General features: G+C 46.6%; 1 protein-coding gene across 1 annotated transcript; it reads left to right on the top strand.

The window, feature by feature from the left end:
• The first annotated feature begins 16895 nt into the window (after positions 1-16895).
• Positions 16896-18313, top strand: LOC136538425 (probable galacturonosyltransferase-like 1). Its single transcript, XM_066530398.1, has one exon. The coding sequence runs from the start codon at positions 16954-16956 to the stop codon at positions 18022-18024; it is 1071 nt and encodes a 356-aa protein (XP_066386495.1). The 5' UTR covers positions 16896-16953; the 3' UTR covers positions 18025-18313.
• The last annotated feature ends 583 nt before the right edge of the window (positions 18314-18896 follow it).

Here is an 18896-nt window from a genome sequence, read left to right as displayed (position 1 = left end):
ACATCCTTCTAGCAAACCTCAGCTTCGAGTAAGTCTGGGCTTGCTCACAGTTGAACTGCTCGGACAACAGCTCAGATGACAGTTCAACTGCTCGGACGCCTGTTCAACTGCTCGGATACTCGCTTCAACAGCTCGACTTCTAGTTGAACTGGTTGGACACATGTTCCTAACGATCAGCAGCAAGTTGGATAGCTCGGACAAGCTCAAGACGGTGTTGCTCAAAGGATACAAGGCGCTTAGGGACTAGCTATGGGGGATATGACCTCCGGTATCCCCAAGACAAGACATGGGCCGCACCATCAGAGGTGGCCCAGCCCACAAGATCAAGGTGTGCACGGCACTAGTCGACGTGCACAGCAAGATATTGTATAGTACCAAATATGATACTTTTTTTGTAACCCTAACCCTCCAGAGTATATAAGGAGAGGCAGGGGTCCCCTAGTCGACATCCCCATACAGATCCTAAGCCTAGCCCAAGGCATCTACATAGATCTCATATTCAATATAATACACCAAAGACATAGGACGTAGGGTATTACATCGATCAGACGGCCCGAACCTGTCTAAATCGTTGTATCTGCACCTTGTGTCACCATCCAGTTTCTGATTACGCGCACCTCCACTGATCAATCTACCTTCGTGGGATACCCCTCGGAGGACTGCCGAGCATCTTTTGTCGACACCCTTAGAAGAGATGGTGTAATTGTGGTAAAATACTTGGAGGACTTGTCACACAACTATGGCAGGATTTCACAATTTGAGATATCATATACTCCATTGTACAAAATATAATCATTTCTAGGTTTGCCCAAGTCAATGTATCCTAAGGTGGTGTATAAAATGAACAAGATTATTTATAATGTCAAAAGACTGAAAGGATCAAGATGCCCAAGAGGGGGTGAATTGGGCTAATTCTAAATTTTCTTGCAATAATTAAATCCTATGGTTAGCCCAATTAACCCCTTATGCCTAGAAAAGTGATTCTATTAATCTAACGCACAACGGACTTGCAACCTATGTTTCAAACTTACTCTAGCAGCCGAGGTATCGGAGAGTCGCCACTCCCCACTAGTCCTCATTGGAGCACCCGCGTAAGGGTGTAGCTCCCCCTTGATCCGCGCAAGGATCAAGTGCTCTCTACAGGTTGATTCTTCGACACTCCGTCGCGGTGAATCACCCAAAACCGCTCACAACTTGAGTTGAGTCGCCCACAAGCTCCGCCAGATGATCACCAAGTTCCCAATCCCCACCAAGCCGTCTAGGTGATGGCGATCACCAAGAGTAACAAGCACGAACTCTCATTTGACCATGCGGAGCCTAATGAGAACGGTGGATGCATACTTTGCTACTCTTGATTCACTAATGAGGCTACTCTCTTGGATTCATGAATCTCAATCACCTCACTAGGACCTTGCTCTTCTTGGCACTCACAAACATGTTTCTCAGCTGTTGGAATGAGCAAAAGTGACTCCACACAAGAGTGGAGCTTCTATTTATAAGGCAGCCTGAAAAACGAACCGTTATGAGCTTCTGCGGGGTGACCGGACGCTCTGGTCAGTTCAACCCGCAGACCAGTGTTTAAGTGATGACCGGACACTGGCAGGGTCCAGTCAGCACTGACCGGACACGTCCGATCGCATTTCTCCCTCACTGGATGCTTACTGTACTCGACCGGACGCTGAACCCCCAGGGTCCGATCAGTACTGACCGAACGCGTCCGGTCGCAGATTCCCTTCTCTGGAACCTTACTGGAGTCGACCGGATGCTGCCTCTCAGCGTCCGGTCACTTGACCACTCCAGCGTCCGGTCGCACCGAACGCAGTCTCTTGATCAAATGAACCGACCGGACCCTACGGCCAATGTCCGGTCGTACCGGAGCCAGCGTCCGGTCAGCATTTGACCCTCCATTCACTTCCAACTCTCGAACATATGTGAATGAAGTTTGCTCCATTGGATCAAAGGGCTTTGTAGGAGCTACCTAGTGCTAGAATTATCAAGTGTGCACCACACCTAACTCAATAGACTCACCTAGGTCAAGCTACCCATCTATACCCCCCTTAATAGTATGGCCAAAGGAAAAACAAAGTCCTAAACTACTCTAAGTGTCACTCCAACTCCAATCGACACTTAGAACTAGTCATCCTTAACCTTGTCGTCCATCCTTTGAAAACCGAAACGATTTCCATCATAGGGGCATGACATCCATGATCGCCCAATCGATCTCCATTACCATGACCAAACTTATTTGCCTCTGTAAAACACACGTTAGTCATAGTAATCCAATATTGTCATTAATCACCAAAATCCAATCTAGGGGCCTAGATGCTTTCAATCTCCCCATTTTTGGTGATTGATGACAATACCACCTCGAGTATGTAAAAGAGTGAGGTTTTTGATATGCTTGGTTCATATAAGCTTTTGTCAATAAGAACAAAAGGGTTAGGCAAGCTTATATGACCCAAGCCAACACAATGTACTCAAAAGATATGAATTAAGCATGAGTACACATAGTAAAGCTCATTTGCATCGGAGTATAAACGCGGAAGGAAAGCAAATGAGCACTGCACAAGTGATATGACATAAATAAATCAAAGTAGAGAGCACATGTCACATATCACAATCATGTAGATATCACTATCATATAGATATAAATGTATCATGAGAGTAAACACACGAACACAAATGCATAAAAGTAATAGTGTATCACACATAAAAACTCCAAATGTATATAATAAGCTAATAAAATATAACTAGCTCCCCCTAAATGTCGCTCCCCCTGAGTCTACATACTCGAACCCTCTCCCCCTTTGGCGTTAACACCAAAACCTAAGGGTCGGTCGGCGGGGCTGCAGCGGACTAGCCGAGCGCTAAGGTACGAGGGGCAAGCTAGAACTAGGCGCCATCATCATCTGACCCTGAGCTCTGTACAGACTGACCCTCTGTGGCTGGAAGTGTCTCTGAAGCGGTCTGGGTCTGAGCTGGGGCAGGTGCTGCCTGTGATGCTACTGGTACATCTATAGGATCTGATGATGCGACTGACCTAGGAAGCCTCTGTGTCGTCACGGCGACGGGAGCTGTAGTAGAAGGACCGGCGGCATGCATATGTGGCGGTGTGGGCATCCCTGTCAACTCGCTGAAAGAAGCTCCAAGACTCCTGGAGACTGATGTGTCAGGCACAAATAGCAAGGCTGACTGGTCCGGTGTGAAGCCCGTCTGGAGTGGAGTGAACTATGGGGCTACCACTGGTGAGGCTAACCACTAGGACATCTGTACTGGAGGTGAAGCAAACTGAGCTGGAGGTTGTCCCTGACTCTGAAACCCACTGGGCTGTACTGCTGGAGTCGTCGTAGTGGTGGCAGGCTGAGCAAGCTGGGGCGAAGGCTGTGGCTGTGGGGCCCAAGAGCTGTCACTACATGCTGCATGAATCCCATGAGCTGCTGCTGCATAAGTAACTGCTGCTGATGCATCTGCTGCTGCTGCTACTAGAGGACCTGCTGCTGGCGCTGGAACTCGTCCTAATGAGCTTGGAACTGCGCAAAGTTTGTAGCTGTCTCCTGAGCCTGTCGTGCCTGATCCTGCTGCATCCGCTCAAGAATAGCAATCAACGCGGGGTCCATCTATGGTGCAGGTGGAGCTGAGCTAGAACTACCGGCCTCTGCATCATGTCTGCATGGAGGCATCTGAGGAATAGGCCGGTAGTCGTCATCCGAACTGTCACTAGACTCGGTCACCTCCTGCTGTGCCTCAAGCTGCTCCTCCTCAGTAGCGGCTATGCCTCTGATAATCTCGTCCTGCTGAGCTGCGGACTCTGGTACATTTGGACGACGGCGAGGCTGAGCAGGTGCCTGTGGTGTGCTATGCCTGATCCTCTGTGCCATGTTATAAGCTGGAAACTCAGTGGTGGCACCTCTGTACTCTACAACCATCTCAGGGGTCCTAACCTGCACAGCCTTGAGCATCAGGAATGTGATCCAATGTGCATAAGGAAGCTGCCTGCGACCCTTGAAGCCCTCAGCTATAGTATCCTCCATCTCTGATAGAAGGAGGTCCCAAATATCGAACACGGTCTGCTGCATCAGGGCGTTGAGGAGCCAAAGCTGAAGACGAGTCAAGCCCTCTCTGTATCCCATCCTGGGAAGTAGTGTCCTCCTGATGATAGCCTCTAGCACTCGAGCTGTAGTAGTGAGGTCACTAGGGTTCCTCCTCGACCCCTCACCAAAGGGCTCCTTGAAGCAATGGCGCACAAGATCTGTAGGGGGCACCAAACCATCATGTGGATGCCTGGGAGGCTCCTACTATCCATAACATACCTCATGTAATCTGACAGGCTGCTCCTATAGCCTCAGTATCTCTCTAGCCCTGAAACTCATCATCCTATAGTCTCTGCCTCTAAATGCAAAGTGTATGAAGTTATGCTGCGGGTCAACGTAGAGCGAGGCATAGAACTGTCGAACCCAAGATGGTACATACAATCCTATCCAGCCAATCAGATCTGTCAGCCCCGACAGATATGATAAGTAGGGGTGGATATGCTCTCTGGCTGCTGCCACAATAGCCTCAATACTGCAAACTCTCTGAGACCGGAAGACTGCCCCACTGTTCAGATATGCATTGTAGAAGTCTTCCTGGAGCGGCGTGTAGAAACCCTCTGCTGCTCTCTCATCCCTCCTCGGAGGAAACCACACATCAAACTCCACAAAGTGAAGCTACTGAACCTGCTTGGCCGTGGCGGCCCTCAAGTCAAGATGTACCACTGGAGGCGGACCCTGTGGTCTAGGCGGTGGACGTGATCCCCTCCGCTGTGTCGGTGGCCTCGGTGAGACTGGAACACGGGTACGACTAGAGCGGTGTAGCTAGGGTGCCTGCTCGGTCTCCTCGGCCTGCTGGCCCTCCTGAGTCTCCTGAGCTGGCTGAAGCTCTACTGGTGGGGGCTGCTGTTGTGGCTCCTGCTGGGACTCCCCCTGAGGCTAAGGCTCCTCAATAGCCAGACGACGTCCTGCCATCATGACAGTCCTAGGTGGACCGCCATGACGACGCTCAGCCTCCTCAACTGCTGCCCTCTGTGTTGGTGTAAGCTATGGATCTACAATGACAACACCACTGCGAGCACTGCCTCTCTCGACACGCTCTATGGCCTCAGCGACTGCTGCTGTTCTCGCTGTCTCTACGTCGGGGTACTTGCGCTTCTTAGATGTAACCTGCTTCGTCGCCTTGCCTTTGGTTCCTGCGGGCAAGCGAGGCGGGGCCTCCAATCGTCATCTCCTAGACCACCACCAACGTTCTTGGTGTGAGCCATCTGATCTGACAAGAGAAAAACTGCCGCTATCAAGAACAACTGTCCACTGACACTTTCGAGGCTTGGCCTCGATCCGTACTCGTGAGCTTGGCTCCGAGTTGACTGACAACTGCCACAAGAACCTCAACGGCACCGACTCGCTGCACGATGGAATAGATGGATATACAAATAAATACAATATATCTAATAGATGCGAAAACCCTAGGAAGCCAGCAATGTAGGTACGAAATTGAGGCGACTGGCATGCTACCTGACGAACCAACGATCTGAGAAAAGATGAGATGTCACACGGGGAAGCTCGGAGTCGGCTAGGGTTAGGGTACGCGATGCACTTCGATGAATCAACAGCCCTAGATGATTTGAAGATAGTGCTTTGAAAATTGATCTAGGTCACGGTTAAGTCAATATGGACTGCTGGGGTACGATGACAGGGCCTTACCGACGCTGAATGTGGATGGCTCTACGGCTGTGAATTGGCGACGGGGGCACATAGGGGCAAGGTGGAGCACGGGAGCAGTGCTGGTGGTCGACGGCAAGCAAGGCGGCGGCGCTGGTGCGGAGGAGGTGTGCGGGTGCGTGGAAGCACGGGTGGCGTGCGGGCACGAGAGCAACAGCGTGGGACTGCGGCGGCAGAGGTGAGCGGCTGCGCTGCGGCGTGCGGTGGAGCTCGTGGACTGGCGATTAGGGCTGGCGGCGGCGTACGGGAGAGGGCTAGGTCACAGTGGATGCGGGGCAAGGTATGGCACGCGCGATTAAAAAGGTCCCCCAACGCGACAGAATAGGAAACGAAAGAAGAGTCCTGATGCCGCATGAGATCTACTGACCGGACGCTCTGGTGGTAGCGACCGGACGCTACCACCCAGCATCTGGTCGATTCTAGAGAGGTCCAATTCCTCTGGAATCATGACCAGACGCGTCCGGTGGTCCATGACCGGACGTAGGCAGGGTCCGGTCAGTTGCCTTCAACGCCATGTAGATCGACCGGACGCTGGAACCCTTCCTGACCGGACGCTCAAACGCAGAGTCCGGTCACTCCTTCAGCTTCAGTTCACCTCCTGTAAACTGATCGGACGCTGGACTGTAGAGTCCGGTGCAGCGTCCGGTCACCCTTTTCCAGCAAATCTTCAAAGTTCCTTCGCGCTGCCTGTTCCCAATCAAGTCCTAACATGAATAAGATCCAAATAAACACCAATTGGGACTGATGTGAGTGACCTCTCTCAAACCCTCATATTTTTTAAAATATTTTGCCTTAGGTTATAATTCTTTTTAAGAAAATAGGCAATAAGAGGGCAAATGGAACAAAACGACAAAACAACATTCATGCATATGCAGTAGTTGTAAGTAAATCTATTTGCTTGTCAAGTTTGATCCAAGGTTAAGCTTCTTCACACGCTTTTCGGCGGTTATCTTAACCAAGTTAGACAAGCCCTATATGCATTGCCAAAGATTAAACATGTTGTATATTACAATGAATGCAAGGGATAACACAAGCTCAATTTTTTGTGAAGTTACTAAAATCAAGTACATTGAGCTCATTTCGCAATCTACAAAATGTAGCCTCATCTAGCGGTTTAGTGAAGATATCCGCTAATTGATCTTTGGTCCTTACACCCTCTAGTGATATATCATTTTTAGCAATATGATCTCTTAGAAAGTGATGGCGGATATCTATGTGCTTGGTGCGAGAGTGTTGAACCGGATTATTTGCAAGTTTTACCGCACTTTCATTGTCGCACAAAAGAGGTACTTTTTCTAGAACTACACCATAGTCTAGCAAAGTTTGTTTCATGTATAATATTTGTGCACAACAAGCATCCGCGGCAATGTATTCTGCTTCGGCGGTGGACAAAGCCACACTATTTTGTTTCTTGGAGGACCAAGACACAAGTGATCTACCAAGCAAATGGCACCCTCCGGATGTGCTTTTTCTATCAACTTTGCATCCGGCGTAATCCGAATCGGAATAGCCAACTAATTCAAATATAGCTCCTTTGGGATACCAAATGCCAATGCTTGGTGTGTGCTTAAGATACCTAAGGATTCTTTTTACGGCAATTAAATGTGTTTCCTTAGGATTAGCTTGAAATCTAGCACACATACACACACTAAACATGATGTCGGGTCTAGATGCGGTTAAATATAACAAGCTACCAATCATGGAACGGTAGAGAGTTTGATCAACTGGGTTACCTCCCTCATCTAGGTTGAGATGTCCATTGGTAGGCATTGGTGTCTTAATTGGCTTACATTCATCCATCTTGAATCTCTTGAGAAGATCTTTTATATATTTCTCTTGAGAGATGAAGATGCCTTCTTTCATTTGCTTGACTTGAAAACCAAGAAAGAATGTAAGCTCACCAATCATTGACATCTCGAACTCCTTCGACATCAATTCACCAAATTCTTTGCATGAGTCTTCATTTGATGATCCAAAGATGATATCATCAACATACACTTAACAAATGAAGATATGCCCATCAAGCTTCTTGGTGAATAGTGTGGTGTCGACCTTCCCAATGGTGAAGCCCTTCTCAATGAGGAAGTCTCGAAGGCACTCATACCAAGCTCTTGAGGCTTGCTTAAGCCCATATAGTGCCTTGGACAACCTATAAACATGATTAGGATATCTAGGGTCTTCAAACCTGGGAGGTTGATCAACATAGACTAGTTCATTAATAAAGCCATTTAAAAATGCACTTTTCACATCCATTTGATATAGTTTCATTTCATGATGTGATGCATATGCAAGTAGGATACGGATGGCTTCTAATCTCACAACCGGTGCAAAGGTCTCTCCAAATCCAAACCTTCAACTTGGGAGAACACCTTTGCAACTAGTCTTGCCTTGTTCCTCACAACAACACTTGATCATCTTGCTTGTTGTGGAACACCCACTTTGTTCCAATGACTCTTGCACCTTTTGGTCGCTATTCAAGAGTCCAAACTTCATTGCGAGTGAAGTTGTTCAACTCTTCATGCATGGCATTTATCCAATCCGGATCTTTAAGAGCTTCTTCTACCTTGGTAGGCTCATAGCAAGAGACAAAAGAGTGATGAGCAATAAATGAAGTAAGTTTTTGAGATCAAGTCATTACACCCTTTGATGGACTCCCTATGATGAGATCTTGTGGATGATCTTGTAGGAGAGGTGTATTTCTTCTATTGACCACTTGTGGAGGAGGTTGTGGAGCATCAACATCTTGTGCTTGTACCACCATTTGCTCATGGGTGATATGGGTATCTTTATTTTTTACTCTCCCATCTTTTTCACCATCTTGTGGCATACTTGATGAAGAAGGTTGATCAATGACTTATACATCATCTTTATCATCTTTAGGCTTGATGTCTCCCACCGGAATGTTCTTCATAGCCTCTCTCAATGGTTCATCACCTACATCATCAAGATTCTCATGTGCTCCTTGGGAGCCGTTAGATTCATCAAATTCCACATCATATGTTTCTTCAACCAAGCCGGTGGCATGATTAAATACTCTATATGCTTTGGACTTTGATGAGTAACCAACAAGAAAACCAGTATCACAACGTCTTTGGAACTTCCCTAGGTGTTGCCGCTTCTTATAGATGTAGCATTTGCAACCAAACATCCTAAAGAAGGAGACATCTGGCTTCTTCCCATTGAGCAACTCATAAGGTGTCTTGTCAAGGAACTTTTGAAGGAATAGGCGGTTTGATGCATAGCATGCGGTGTTGATTGCTTCCGCCCATAGAGCTTCAGGGGTGTTGTACTCATCTAGCATTGTCCTTGCAAGAGTAATCAAAGTCCGGTTCTTCCTCTCAACTACACCATTTTGTTGAGGAGTATAAGTTGTGGAGACTTCATGCTTGACCCCAACTTCATCACAATAAGCTTCAATGTTTGTGTTGTCAAATTCTTTTCCATTGTCACTTCTAATTTTCTTGAGCTTCACTTCAAATTCATTTTGTGCTCTCTTGGCAAACTTCTTGAAGCAAGATGCAACTTCGGATTTGTCATGAAGGAAGAATACCCATGTATACCTTGAATAATCATCCACTATCACAAGACAATAAAGATTTCCTCCCAAACTCTTGTATGTTGTTGGTCCAAATAAATTCATGTGGAGGAGTTCTAGCACTCTTGTGGTTGACATGAAAGCTTTTGTTGGATGGATATTTGCAACTTGCTTGCTGGCTTGACATGCACTACAAAGCTTGTCCTTCTCAAACTTCACTTCCTTCAACCCTCTCACCAAATCATTCTTCATAAGCTTCTTGAGTGAGCTCATCCCAACATGAGCAAGTCTTCTATGTCATAGCCACCCAAGTGTTGTTTTGGTGAATAGGCAAGTCTTCAAATTTGCATCTTCGGAGGTGAAGTCCACTAGATATAAGTTGTTGTATCTAAATCCATTGAATATCACTTGATTATCATCTACCTTGGATACAACAACCTCCTTCTCGGTGAACAAGCATTAGAAGCCAAGATTACACAATTGTCCAATGGATAGCAAGTTGAAGCTCAATGAAGCAACATAGAGCACATTGGAGATGGAATGATCATTTGATATTGCCACTTTACCCAATCCTTTAACCTTGCCCTTTGAGTTATCTCCAAATGTTATTTTCTCTTGTCCATCCACTTCTTCATCTAGTGAGGTGAACATACGAGGATCACCAGTCATATGTTGAGTGCAACCACTATCAATAACCCAATGACTTTCACCGGTCTTGTAGTTCACCTACACACAAGAGATTTAAGCTTTAGGAACCCAAACTTGTTGATGGCCCTTCACCTTCTCAACAAGTGACTTAGCCACCCAAATCTTCTTAGACCTATTCTTGTTAGGGGGTCCTAAGAACATGACTTTCATCTTTCCATTAGAATCCTTTCTAAGCATGTAGTGAGCATTGAAGGTAAAGGGTCTAGCATGCTTGGGCAAGGGTTGTGGTGGTGGAGTTTGACACTCATGAGCAAAGTGGCCTTCTTGTCCACACTCAAAACATCTCTTTGGCTTTGGCTTTGGCTTTGATTGTTGTCGTTGAACTTGAGCCTTCTTCTTTTCTACACTTGCCACATATCCAATGCCACTTCTATCCATCTTCATGACGGTGTTCATGAGTAGCTCACTTTGGAGATGCTTGCCTCTAGCAAACTTGCTCAATCCAATCTTGAGATGCTCTTTTTCCAACTTGAGCATCTTATTTTCTTCCTTTAGAGCATAATCTTTCTTCTCTTCCTTGAGCTTCTTGTTTTCTTCTTTGAGCTTCTCATTCTCAAGGATCAACTCTTTGTCATGATCAAGAGTTTCTAGCACAATGGTGTTGTGGCTTTTCATCTCTTCAAGATCTTTCATGAGCTTTTCGTTTGTGTTCTTGAGCTTGACATATTCATCATAGTCATTGCACTCAACCACTTGCTTGCCTTTGCCACTAGATCCTTGCTCAATGCTCTCATCAATTAAATCATCACATGATGTGGCTATATCAATCTTAACAACATGGTTAGTAGCATCATGTGGCTCATTTGGTAAAAATTCTTGAGCAATAACAAGAGTATCATAATTGATCTTTAGAGTAATATAATCATCTTTTAGCTTGTTGTGGCTAGTGATGAGCTCATTGTGCACCCACTCAAGTTTATCATATTTATCTTTAAGCTCTTTCTTGGAAGATTTGAGCTCCTTGAGTTTGGATGATATAGCATCATTTGTTTCTTTAAGTTCAACATTAGCCTTTTCCAATGTATCACATTTTGCTAAAAGTGAATCATTCTTAGCATCTAGTTTTTCAATTTTAGCTCCTCTCTTTCTAATGATCTTAGTATATTTTCTTAGTATTTTAACGAGATCATCATAAGAAGGTGAGTCATCATCATCACTATCGCTATCACTATCATCATCACTAGCATGCTCATCACCACTACTATCATCATCATTAGATACCTTGCGTTCACCCTTGGCCATAAGGCATAGGTGTGTAGAGGATGATGGCGATGGTGGCGGTGAAGATGAAAGATCAATAGCAATGGCGGCCACCTTCTCATTGTCACTATCATCATCGGATGATCCACTAGATGAATCAATGTCCATGAGCCAATCACCGACAATGTAAGCCTTTCCACTCTTCTTCTTGTGGAATTCCCTCTTCTTGCCATCTCTCTTCTTGTATGGCTTGTTCTTCTTCTTCTCATCTTCTTCTTCATTGCTTGAGTCATCTTTCTTGCCCTTGTACTTGTTCTTGTACTTGTCGTTCTTGGGCTTTGTGCATTGATGTGCTAGATGACCAAGCTCACCACAATTGAAGCAATCCATTTTGGAGATTGGCTTCCTTCTTGAGCTAGTGAAGAATTTCTTCTTCTTACCATCAAACTTGATGCCATTCTTGTTTAGCTTCTTTAGCATCTTGGCGGTCTTCTTTACCATGAGAGCAAGGCTTTTATCATCATCTTCTTCATCACTTGAGCTCTCATACTCAAGTCTTGCTTGCCCTTCTCTTGGCTAGCTTTGAATGCTAAGTCTTTTTCTTTCTTCTTTGTAGAGGATGAACCATCTTGAGGAGTGATGTGCATGTACATCTCATGAGCATTGATCTTTTCCAAGATTTGTGTCGGTGTAGCGGTGGAAAGATCACCTTGGTGTAGTACGGTCACAATATGGCCATATTTGTCAATGGGGAGGACACTCAAGATTTTTCTCACAACGTCGGATGGTGACATTTGAGTTAGTTCAAGCCCATTGACTTCCTCTACAAGAACATTCAAATGTGAATATATCTCATTAGCACATTCTTTAGGAAGCATCTCAAATGAATTTAGCTTTTTAATAACAAGATGATAGCGTTCCTCACGCTCACTCTTAGTTCCCTCATGGAGCACACAAACGTCCGACCATAGTGCATGGACGTCTTTGTGGTTCCTTACACGGTTGAACACATCTTTACAAAGGCCTCTAAAGATGGTGTTGCGAGCCTTTGCATTCCATTTTTCATAATTAACCTCATCGCCTTGTAGTTGTGCGGGATTCCTAGGTCTTGGAAAACCATGTGAGGCGGCTCTAAGTATTCCAACGTCTAGAGCTTCTAAGTACGCCTCCATGCGAATTTTCCAAAAAGGAAAATCATCTCCCTCAAAGATAGGTGGAGGTCCATCCCCGTGAGACATCTTGCTCTAAGCGGTTAAGCTTACAAACGTGAGCACGGGGCTCTGATACCAATTAAAAGGATCAAGATGCCCAAGAGGGGGGTGAATTGGGCTAATTCTAAATTTTCTTGCAATAATTAAATTCTACGGTTAGCCCAATTAACCCCTTGTGCCTAGAAAAGTGATTCTATTAATCTAACGCACAACGGACTTGCAACCTATGTTTCAAACTTACTCTAGCATGGCAATTCTATGAATATAAAGACAAGTATTGAATTGCTCAAAGTAAATGCTCAAAGTAAATAGAGAGAGAGAGAGAGGAACACGGCGATGTTTTGCCGAGGTATCAGAGAGTCGCCACTCCCCACTAGTCCTCGTTGGAGCACCCACGCAAGGGTGTAGCTCCCCCTTGATCCGCGCAAGGATCAAGTGCTCTCTACGGGTTGATTCTTCGACACTCCGTCGCGGCGAATCACCCAAAACCGCTCACAACTTGAGTTGGGTCACCCACAAGCTCCGCCGGGTGATCACCAAGCTCCCAATCCCCACCAAGCCGTCTAGGTGATGGCGATCACCAAGAGTAACAAGCACGAACTCTCACTTGACCACGCGAAGCCTAATGAGAACGGTGGATGCACACTTTGCTACTCTTGATTCACTAATGAGGCTACTTTCTTGGATTCATGAATCTCAATCACCTCACTAGGACCTTGCTCTTCTTGGCACTCACAAACATGTTTCTCAGCTGTTGGAATGAGCAAAAGTGACTCCACACATGAGTAGAGCTTCTATTTATAAGGCAGCCTAAAAAACGAACCGTTATGAGCTTCTACGGGGTGACCGGACGCTCCGGTCATATTGACCGGACGCTCCGGTCATATTGACCGGACGCTCTGGTCAGTTCAACCCGTGGACTAGTGTTTAAGTGATGACCGGACGCTAGCAGGGTCCGGTCAGCACTGACCGAACACGTCCGGTCGCATTTCTCCCTCACTGGATGCTTACTGTACTCGACCAGACGCTGAACCCCCAGGGTTCGGTCAGTACTGACCAGACGCGTCTGGTCGCAGATTCCCTTCTCTGGAACCTTACTGGAGTCGACCGAACGCTGCCTCTCAGCGTCCGGTCACTTGACCACTCCAGCGTCCGGTCGCACCGAACGCAGTCTCTTGATCAAATGAACCGACCAGACCCTGCGGCCAGCGTCCGGTCGTACTCGAGCCAGCGTCCGGTCAGCATTTGACCCTCCATTCACTTCCAACTCTCAAACATATGTGAATGAAGTTTGCTCCATTGGATCAAAGGGCTTTGTAGGAGCTACCTAGTGCTAGAATTATCAAGTGTGCACCACACCTAACTCAATAGACTCACCTAGGTCAAGCTACCCGTCCATACCCCCCTTAATAGTACGGCCAAAGGAAAAACAAAGTCCTAAACTACTCTAAGTGTCACTCCAACTCCAATCGACACTTAGAACTAGTCATTCTTAACCTTGTCGTCCATCCTTTGAAAACCGAAACGATTTCCATCGTAGGGGCATGACATCCATGATCGCCCAATCGATCTCCATTACCATGACCTAACTTATTTGCCTCTGCAAAACACACGTTAGTCATAGTAATCTTATATTGCCATTAATCACCGAAATCCAATCTAGGGGCCTAGATGCTTTCAAAGACCATCATTAGATCTGTCGTGATGTATCACATTTTTACTTCTTTGATGATGTGGGCATGTTCGGCTGGTATTAAAGCCGGCTGATAAGCCGGCTAAAGCTGTTTTGTTGTGAGAGAAAAATACTGTAGATTCTAGTTGATAAGCCGGCTGATAAGTTCAAGCGAACAGACTCTAAATTAGTCAAACTTGAATATCCAAATAACAAAACCGAAAGCACTTGTATTTGTAACATTTTGGGTGCGTCACGTAAACAGGAAATATGGTACTCTCTAATCATAAGTGGTGTTTCATACATGATATACATTATTATGATCTCCAAAACGCAATTAACTAATAAATTTTGTCATGGTATATCTCTAATCAATAAGTGGTGTTTCATACATGATATACATTATTATGATCTCCAAAACACAATTAACTAATAATTCTTGTCCTGGTATACTGTATTGTTGCAATATGTAGTAATTATATTGCTATGAAACTAATTTTCGCTATAAATCAACCGGCGTTGTTTTTAACATCCAAACTCAAACACACAAAATAATTTATAATCCAAGTTTGAAAACTTTGTTTCAAAAGTTAATATTATGTGTTGAGCAAATTACAGGCTATACAAACACGGTTATTTTGGAGTAAAACAAAGCTCCCTTTTTCAGAAAAATGGGTCAGTTTTAAATCATGGCTATCACTTATTTGTGACTATTTTATTACCCTTAGAGTAAGTATAATAACAGGCTGTAAGTTGACTAAACGCTGACGTAGAGGAGAGAGGAGAAACGGACTATAAGCTTTAAACCGGCTTAGACATAGAACGAAGAAATTTTATGAGAGAGACAAGTGGACCATGCATTAAAAAATACTCCCTCCATCCTAAATTGTAAGTCATTCCAAGAATTTTGGAGAGTCAAAGCATCTCAAGTTTGACCAAGTTTATATAATAAGATAATAACATTTATGATATCAACTAAGTACCAATAGATTCTTTGTTAATTATATTTTTATAGTATACCTATTTGATGTTATAAATCTTTGTAATTTTTTTATAATTTTGGTCAAACTTGAGAAGCTTTGACTCTCCAAGATTCTTGGAATAACTTATAATTTAGGATGGAGGGAGTAAGAGATAACTACTCTATGAGTGGGCTGAGAGACGACCTTGAAAAAACCTTATTATCTGTAGTCGGCTATATTATTAATGTTACTCTTGCTTCCATCGAAACAGGTCGCAAAAGGAACAGCGTGTGCGCTCCGACGCCGACTCTCGCGGCTGATTCTTCGCGCAAAATTTCAGGTGGCGCAATCACTAGCATCGGAAATGTCGGGAGCGCCGAACGGCAAAACCCTCCCGATCCGAGGCTGATTTTGAGATCACCACACCACTCGGATTCGTCTCGTGCGAGGAGCTCAAAAAAATGTCTCGCGGATTCAGAGAGTCTCGCTCGCAGAAGATACTGCCGCGCAGTGCAGTGCAGCCGTACAGGGTGCTGCAGCCTGTGTGCTCGGTGCTCCACGCCAGCGATCGCATCTCAGCACCGACATCGAGGCATCTGCCGATCCAGCTGGAACTATGGCCGCTTCTGGCGACATGCTGCCACGCGTCACGTTCTTGAGAGGGCCCACAAGTCCAGAGGACGGGGACCCCACCTCACCTGATTCATGCAAATCAGCAGACGAACAATCATCGCGCCCACCGACAAATGAAAACCCCACATTCATTTAAATATTTAGCGACCCCCAACTTCAAAAAAAAAAAAAAATGCTACAGTATCTGTCACATCGAATGTTTGCGGCTCGTGCATGGAACATTAAATGTAGACGAAAAAAAAACTAATTGCACAGTTTGGTGGGAAATTGCGAGACGAACGTTTTGAACCTAATTAGTCCATGTTTGAACACTATTTACCAAATAAAAACGGAAATGCTACAGTAGCCCCAAATTCCAAATTCCTGGAACTGAACAAGGCCTTATTTAAAATCCTGCTTTAGATGCCGGAATAAAAATCCTGTGAGCGATTTCAGCGAAGTGGGCATCACATGCATGTCATCGTGTACTTCCGAAAATCGGCGGTGCCCGGCGGCGGATTATTCAAAATATACTGCTCCAATCACGAGTCTTGTTTAGTTGGTTGCGGCCTTGTCGGAGGAGGCTGACTAAACTAGTAGCAGCTTGTTTTCTGCATCAATTAAAATAGATAAAAAGTTAATCTGGTACACTGTGGTCACCCAACGAGGGCCACACAATTCTAATGGATATACATCATGGATCCTCCACTATATTAGTCCCAATCTGTTTTGAGCTTTTGCTTTAAGATGATAAGATGATTTTGATAGCCAACGTAGTAAAATCACCAAAAGAACGCAGTGCCAGTACTTTCAATCATTTCCCTCCCATATCTACAAACATAATCTCCCTCCACAATATGAAGTGAATTTTGCCCACCCTATATGCTACCTCACCCAAAACAGAAGACACCATGTGATACACAAAGTGGAGAGTTGAATTAGCGTTAATATAAGATCCCATATCAACGCACCTTCAATTACTTTCACGCGGTGGCAATGCTTTACAAGTCGCCAAACCTCACCGTCACTGCACACGCAAAGTAGCTGTTAACTTTGCAAAGATTACACGGATATTTAACCATGAGTTAATCCCATGGCTTTTGTTGTTTTCCCCTTGACGCGTTCAGATCAGCTCCCCACACGCTTTGCTCAGTCAGTCATAGACCCGCGCAAGCCTTTGACCCAAGTTTGACACCTACGCGTCCTCAGTTTCTCTTTCTCACCCACCCGTATATAAACACGGGCCTCGCCGCGCTCACACAGGCCCCCGAGTCCAACCACGCAAACTAACTTCACCGAGATGACGCGCTCTCATCTGATCCTACTACTACTCCTCTGCGCCACCGTCGGCGCCGCGGCGGCCCTGCCGCGGTACCGCGAGGCGCCGCACTTTACCAACTCGGCGGCGGCGCAGTGCCCGCCGCCGCTGCATCCGTCGGACGCGGACGCGGCGTGCTCGCCGCACGCGGCGGTGCACGTGGCCATGACGCTGGACGCGTCGTACCTGCGCGGCACCATGGCGGCCGTGCTCTCCGTGCTGCGCCACGCGTCGTGCCCGGAGTCCATCCACTTCCACTTCATCGCCTCCGCCTACGCCGAGTCCAAGGCGGCGACGGCGGAGGAGCTGAGGGCCACGGTGCGGGCGTCGTTCCCGTCGCTGGCGTTCCGGGTGTACCCGTTCGCGGACGAGGCCCGCGTGGCGGGGCTCATCTCCACCTCCATCCGGGGCGCGCTGGACCGCCCGCTCAACTACGCGCGCTCCTACCTGGCCTCCACGCTTCCCCCCTGCGTGCGCCGCGTCGTGTACCTCGACTCCGACGTCGTGCTCACCGACGACATCGCGGCGCTCGCCGCGACCCCGCTCCCCGCGGGGGAGGAAGGGACGGAGACGGCCGTGGCGGCGCCGCAGTACTGCGGCGCCAACTTCACGGCCTACTTCACGCCGGGGTTCTGGGCGTCCCCGGCGCTGTCCTCCACCTTCGCGGGCCGCCGCGCCTGCTACTTCAACACGGGCGTCATGGTGCTGGACCTCGCGCGGTGGCGCCGCGCGGGCTACACGGCGCAGATCGAGGAGTGGATGGAGCTGCAGAAGCGGGTGCGCATCTACGAGCTGGGCTCGCTGCCGCCGTTCCTGCTCGTGTTCGCGGGCCGGATCGCGGCCGTGGACCACCGCTGGAACCAGCACGGCCTCGGCGGGGACAACTACCGGGGCCTCTGCCGCGGCCTGCACGCCGGCGCCGTCAGCCTGCTGCACTGGAGCGGCAAGGGGAAGCCCTGGGACCGCCTGGACGCCGGAAGGCCCTGCCCGCTCGACGCCGTCTGGGCCAAGTACGACCTGCTCCGGCCGGCCGCCGGCATCGAGAGCTCGTGACGACCCACAACGGCGTTCGATCGAGCGCTCGTTTTTTTTTTTTGATAGATTTAGAAGGACGTGGTCTTCGTTGTTTTGTTGATCTAGATTAGATATTTGGTAGATCAATCATCAGAGTGTTCAGCTGAACTGTACATACTGTTGCTAACTTCAAGAATAACTAGAAAAGATGGGCGCGGCGTTGCCGCGCCAGCTTGGATTAGCCCACGGCCCATCTACGAGTAGTTATTGGCAATATTGACGTATGTTCTTTGTACTCCATGATGGTAATTCAATGGTATTTCGTTTGTAAAAGATCAAAAACATGTCTGCAAAAAGATTGACCTGTGGACAGCAGTCTGCAATAGTGAGGTTCCACAGTTGCTACTAGCAACGAGCTTAAAGATAACATAAGCTGAAATAAGAGGTTCTAGCATCCTTAATCAAGATAACATGGCCTTTTTTCTACATGGAGCTACTCCTATACATAAGGCATGTAATGACATCAAATACAAATATTGAAACTATTAAAAACAGCAATGCAGTATTAAGCAGGTGGAAGTAGCAAGGATTTGATTTGATGGTACCATCCACTGATTTGTACTAAACTGTGAGCATGGATCGATGTTAAAATAACCAAGTTAATATGGGGTAAGAAAATATCCTTTCAGGTCCAGATATTGTACGCTTCACAGTATGGAAAAATGAGACCTTGTCCTTGGTACCTTGAGGGAATCCTGTTCAAAACAAGCATATAAAGATTGGCATGCCTTACATTATGTATAAAAATGCAAATAAAGATTGAAATGAGAATTTTCCACACTAAAATGATGAAAGCAATGAATGTGGCAGCAAAGGCATTCCATTCATTGTTACTAAGATCACATCATATA

The sequence above is a fragment of the Miscanthus floridulus genome, chromosome 2 (assembly GCF_019320115.1).
Source record: "Miscanthus floridulus cultivar M001 chromosome 2, ASM1932011v1, whole genome shotgun sequence".
NCBI classification, from domain to species: Eukaryota; Viridiplantae; Streptophyta; class Magnoliopsida; order Poales; family Poaceae; genus Miscanthus; species Miscanthus floridulus.
This window is presented reverse-complemented; position numbering and strand designations above follow the sequence as displayed.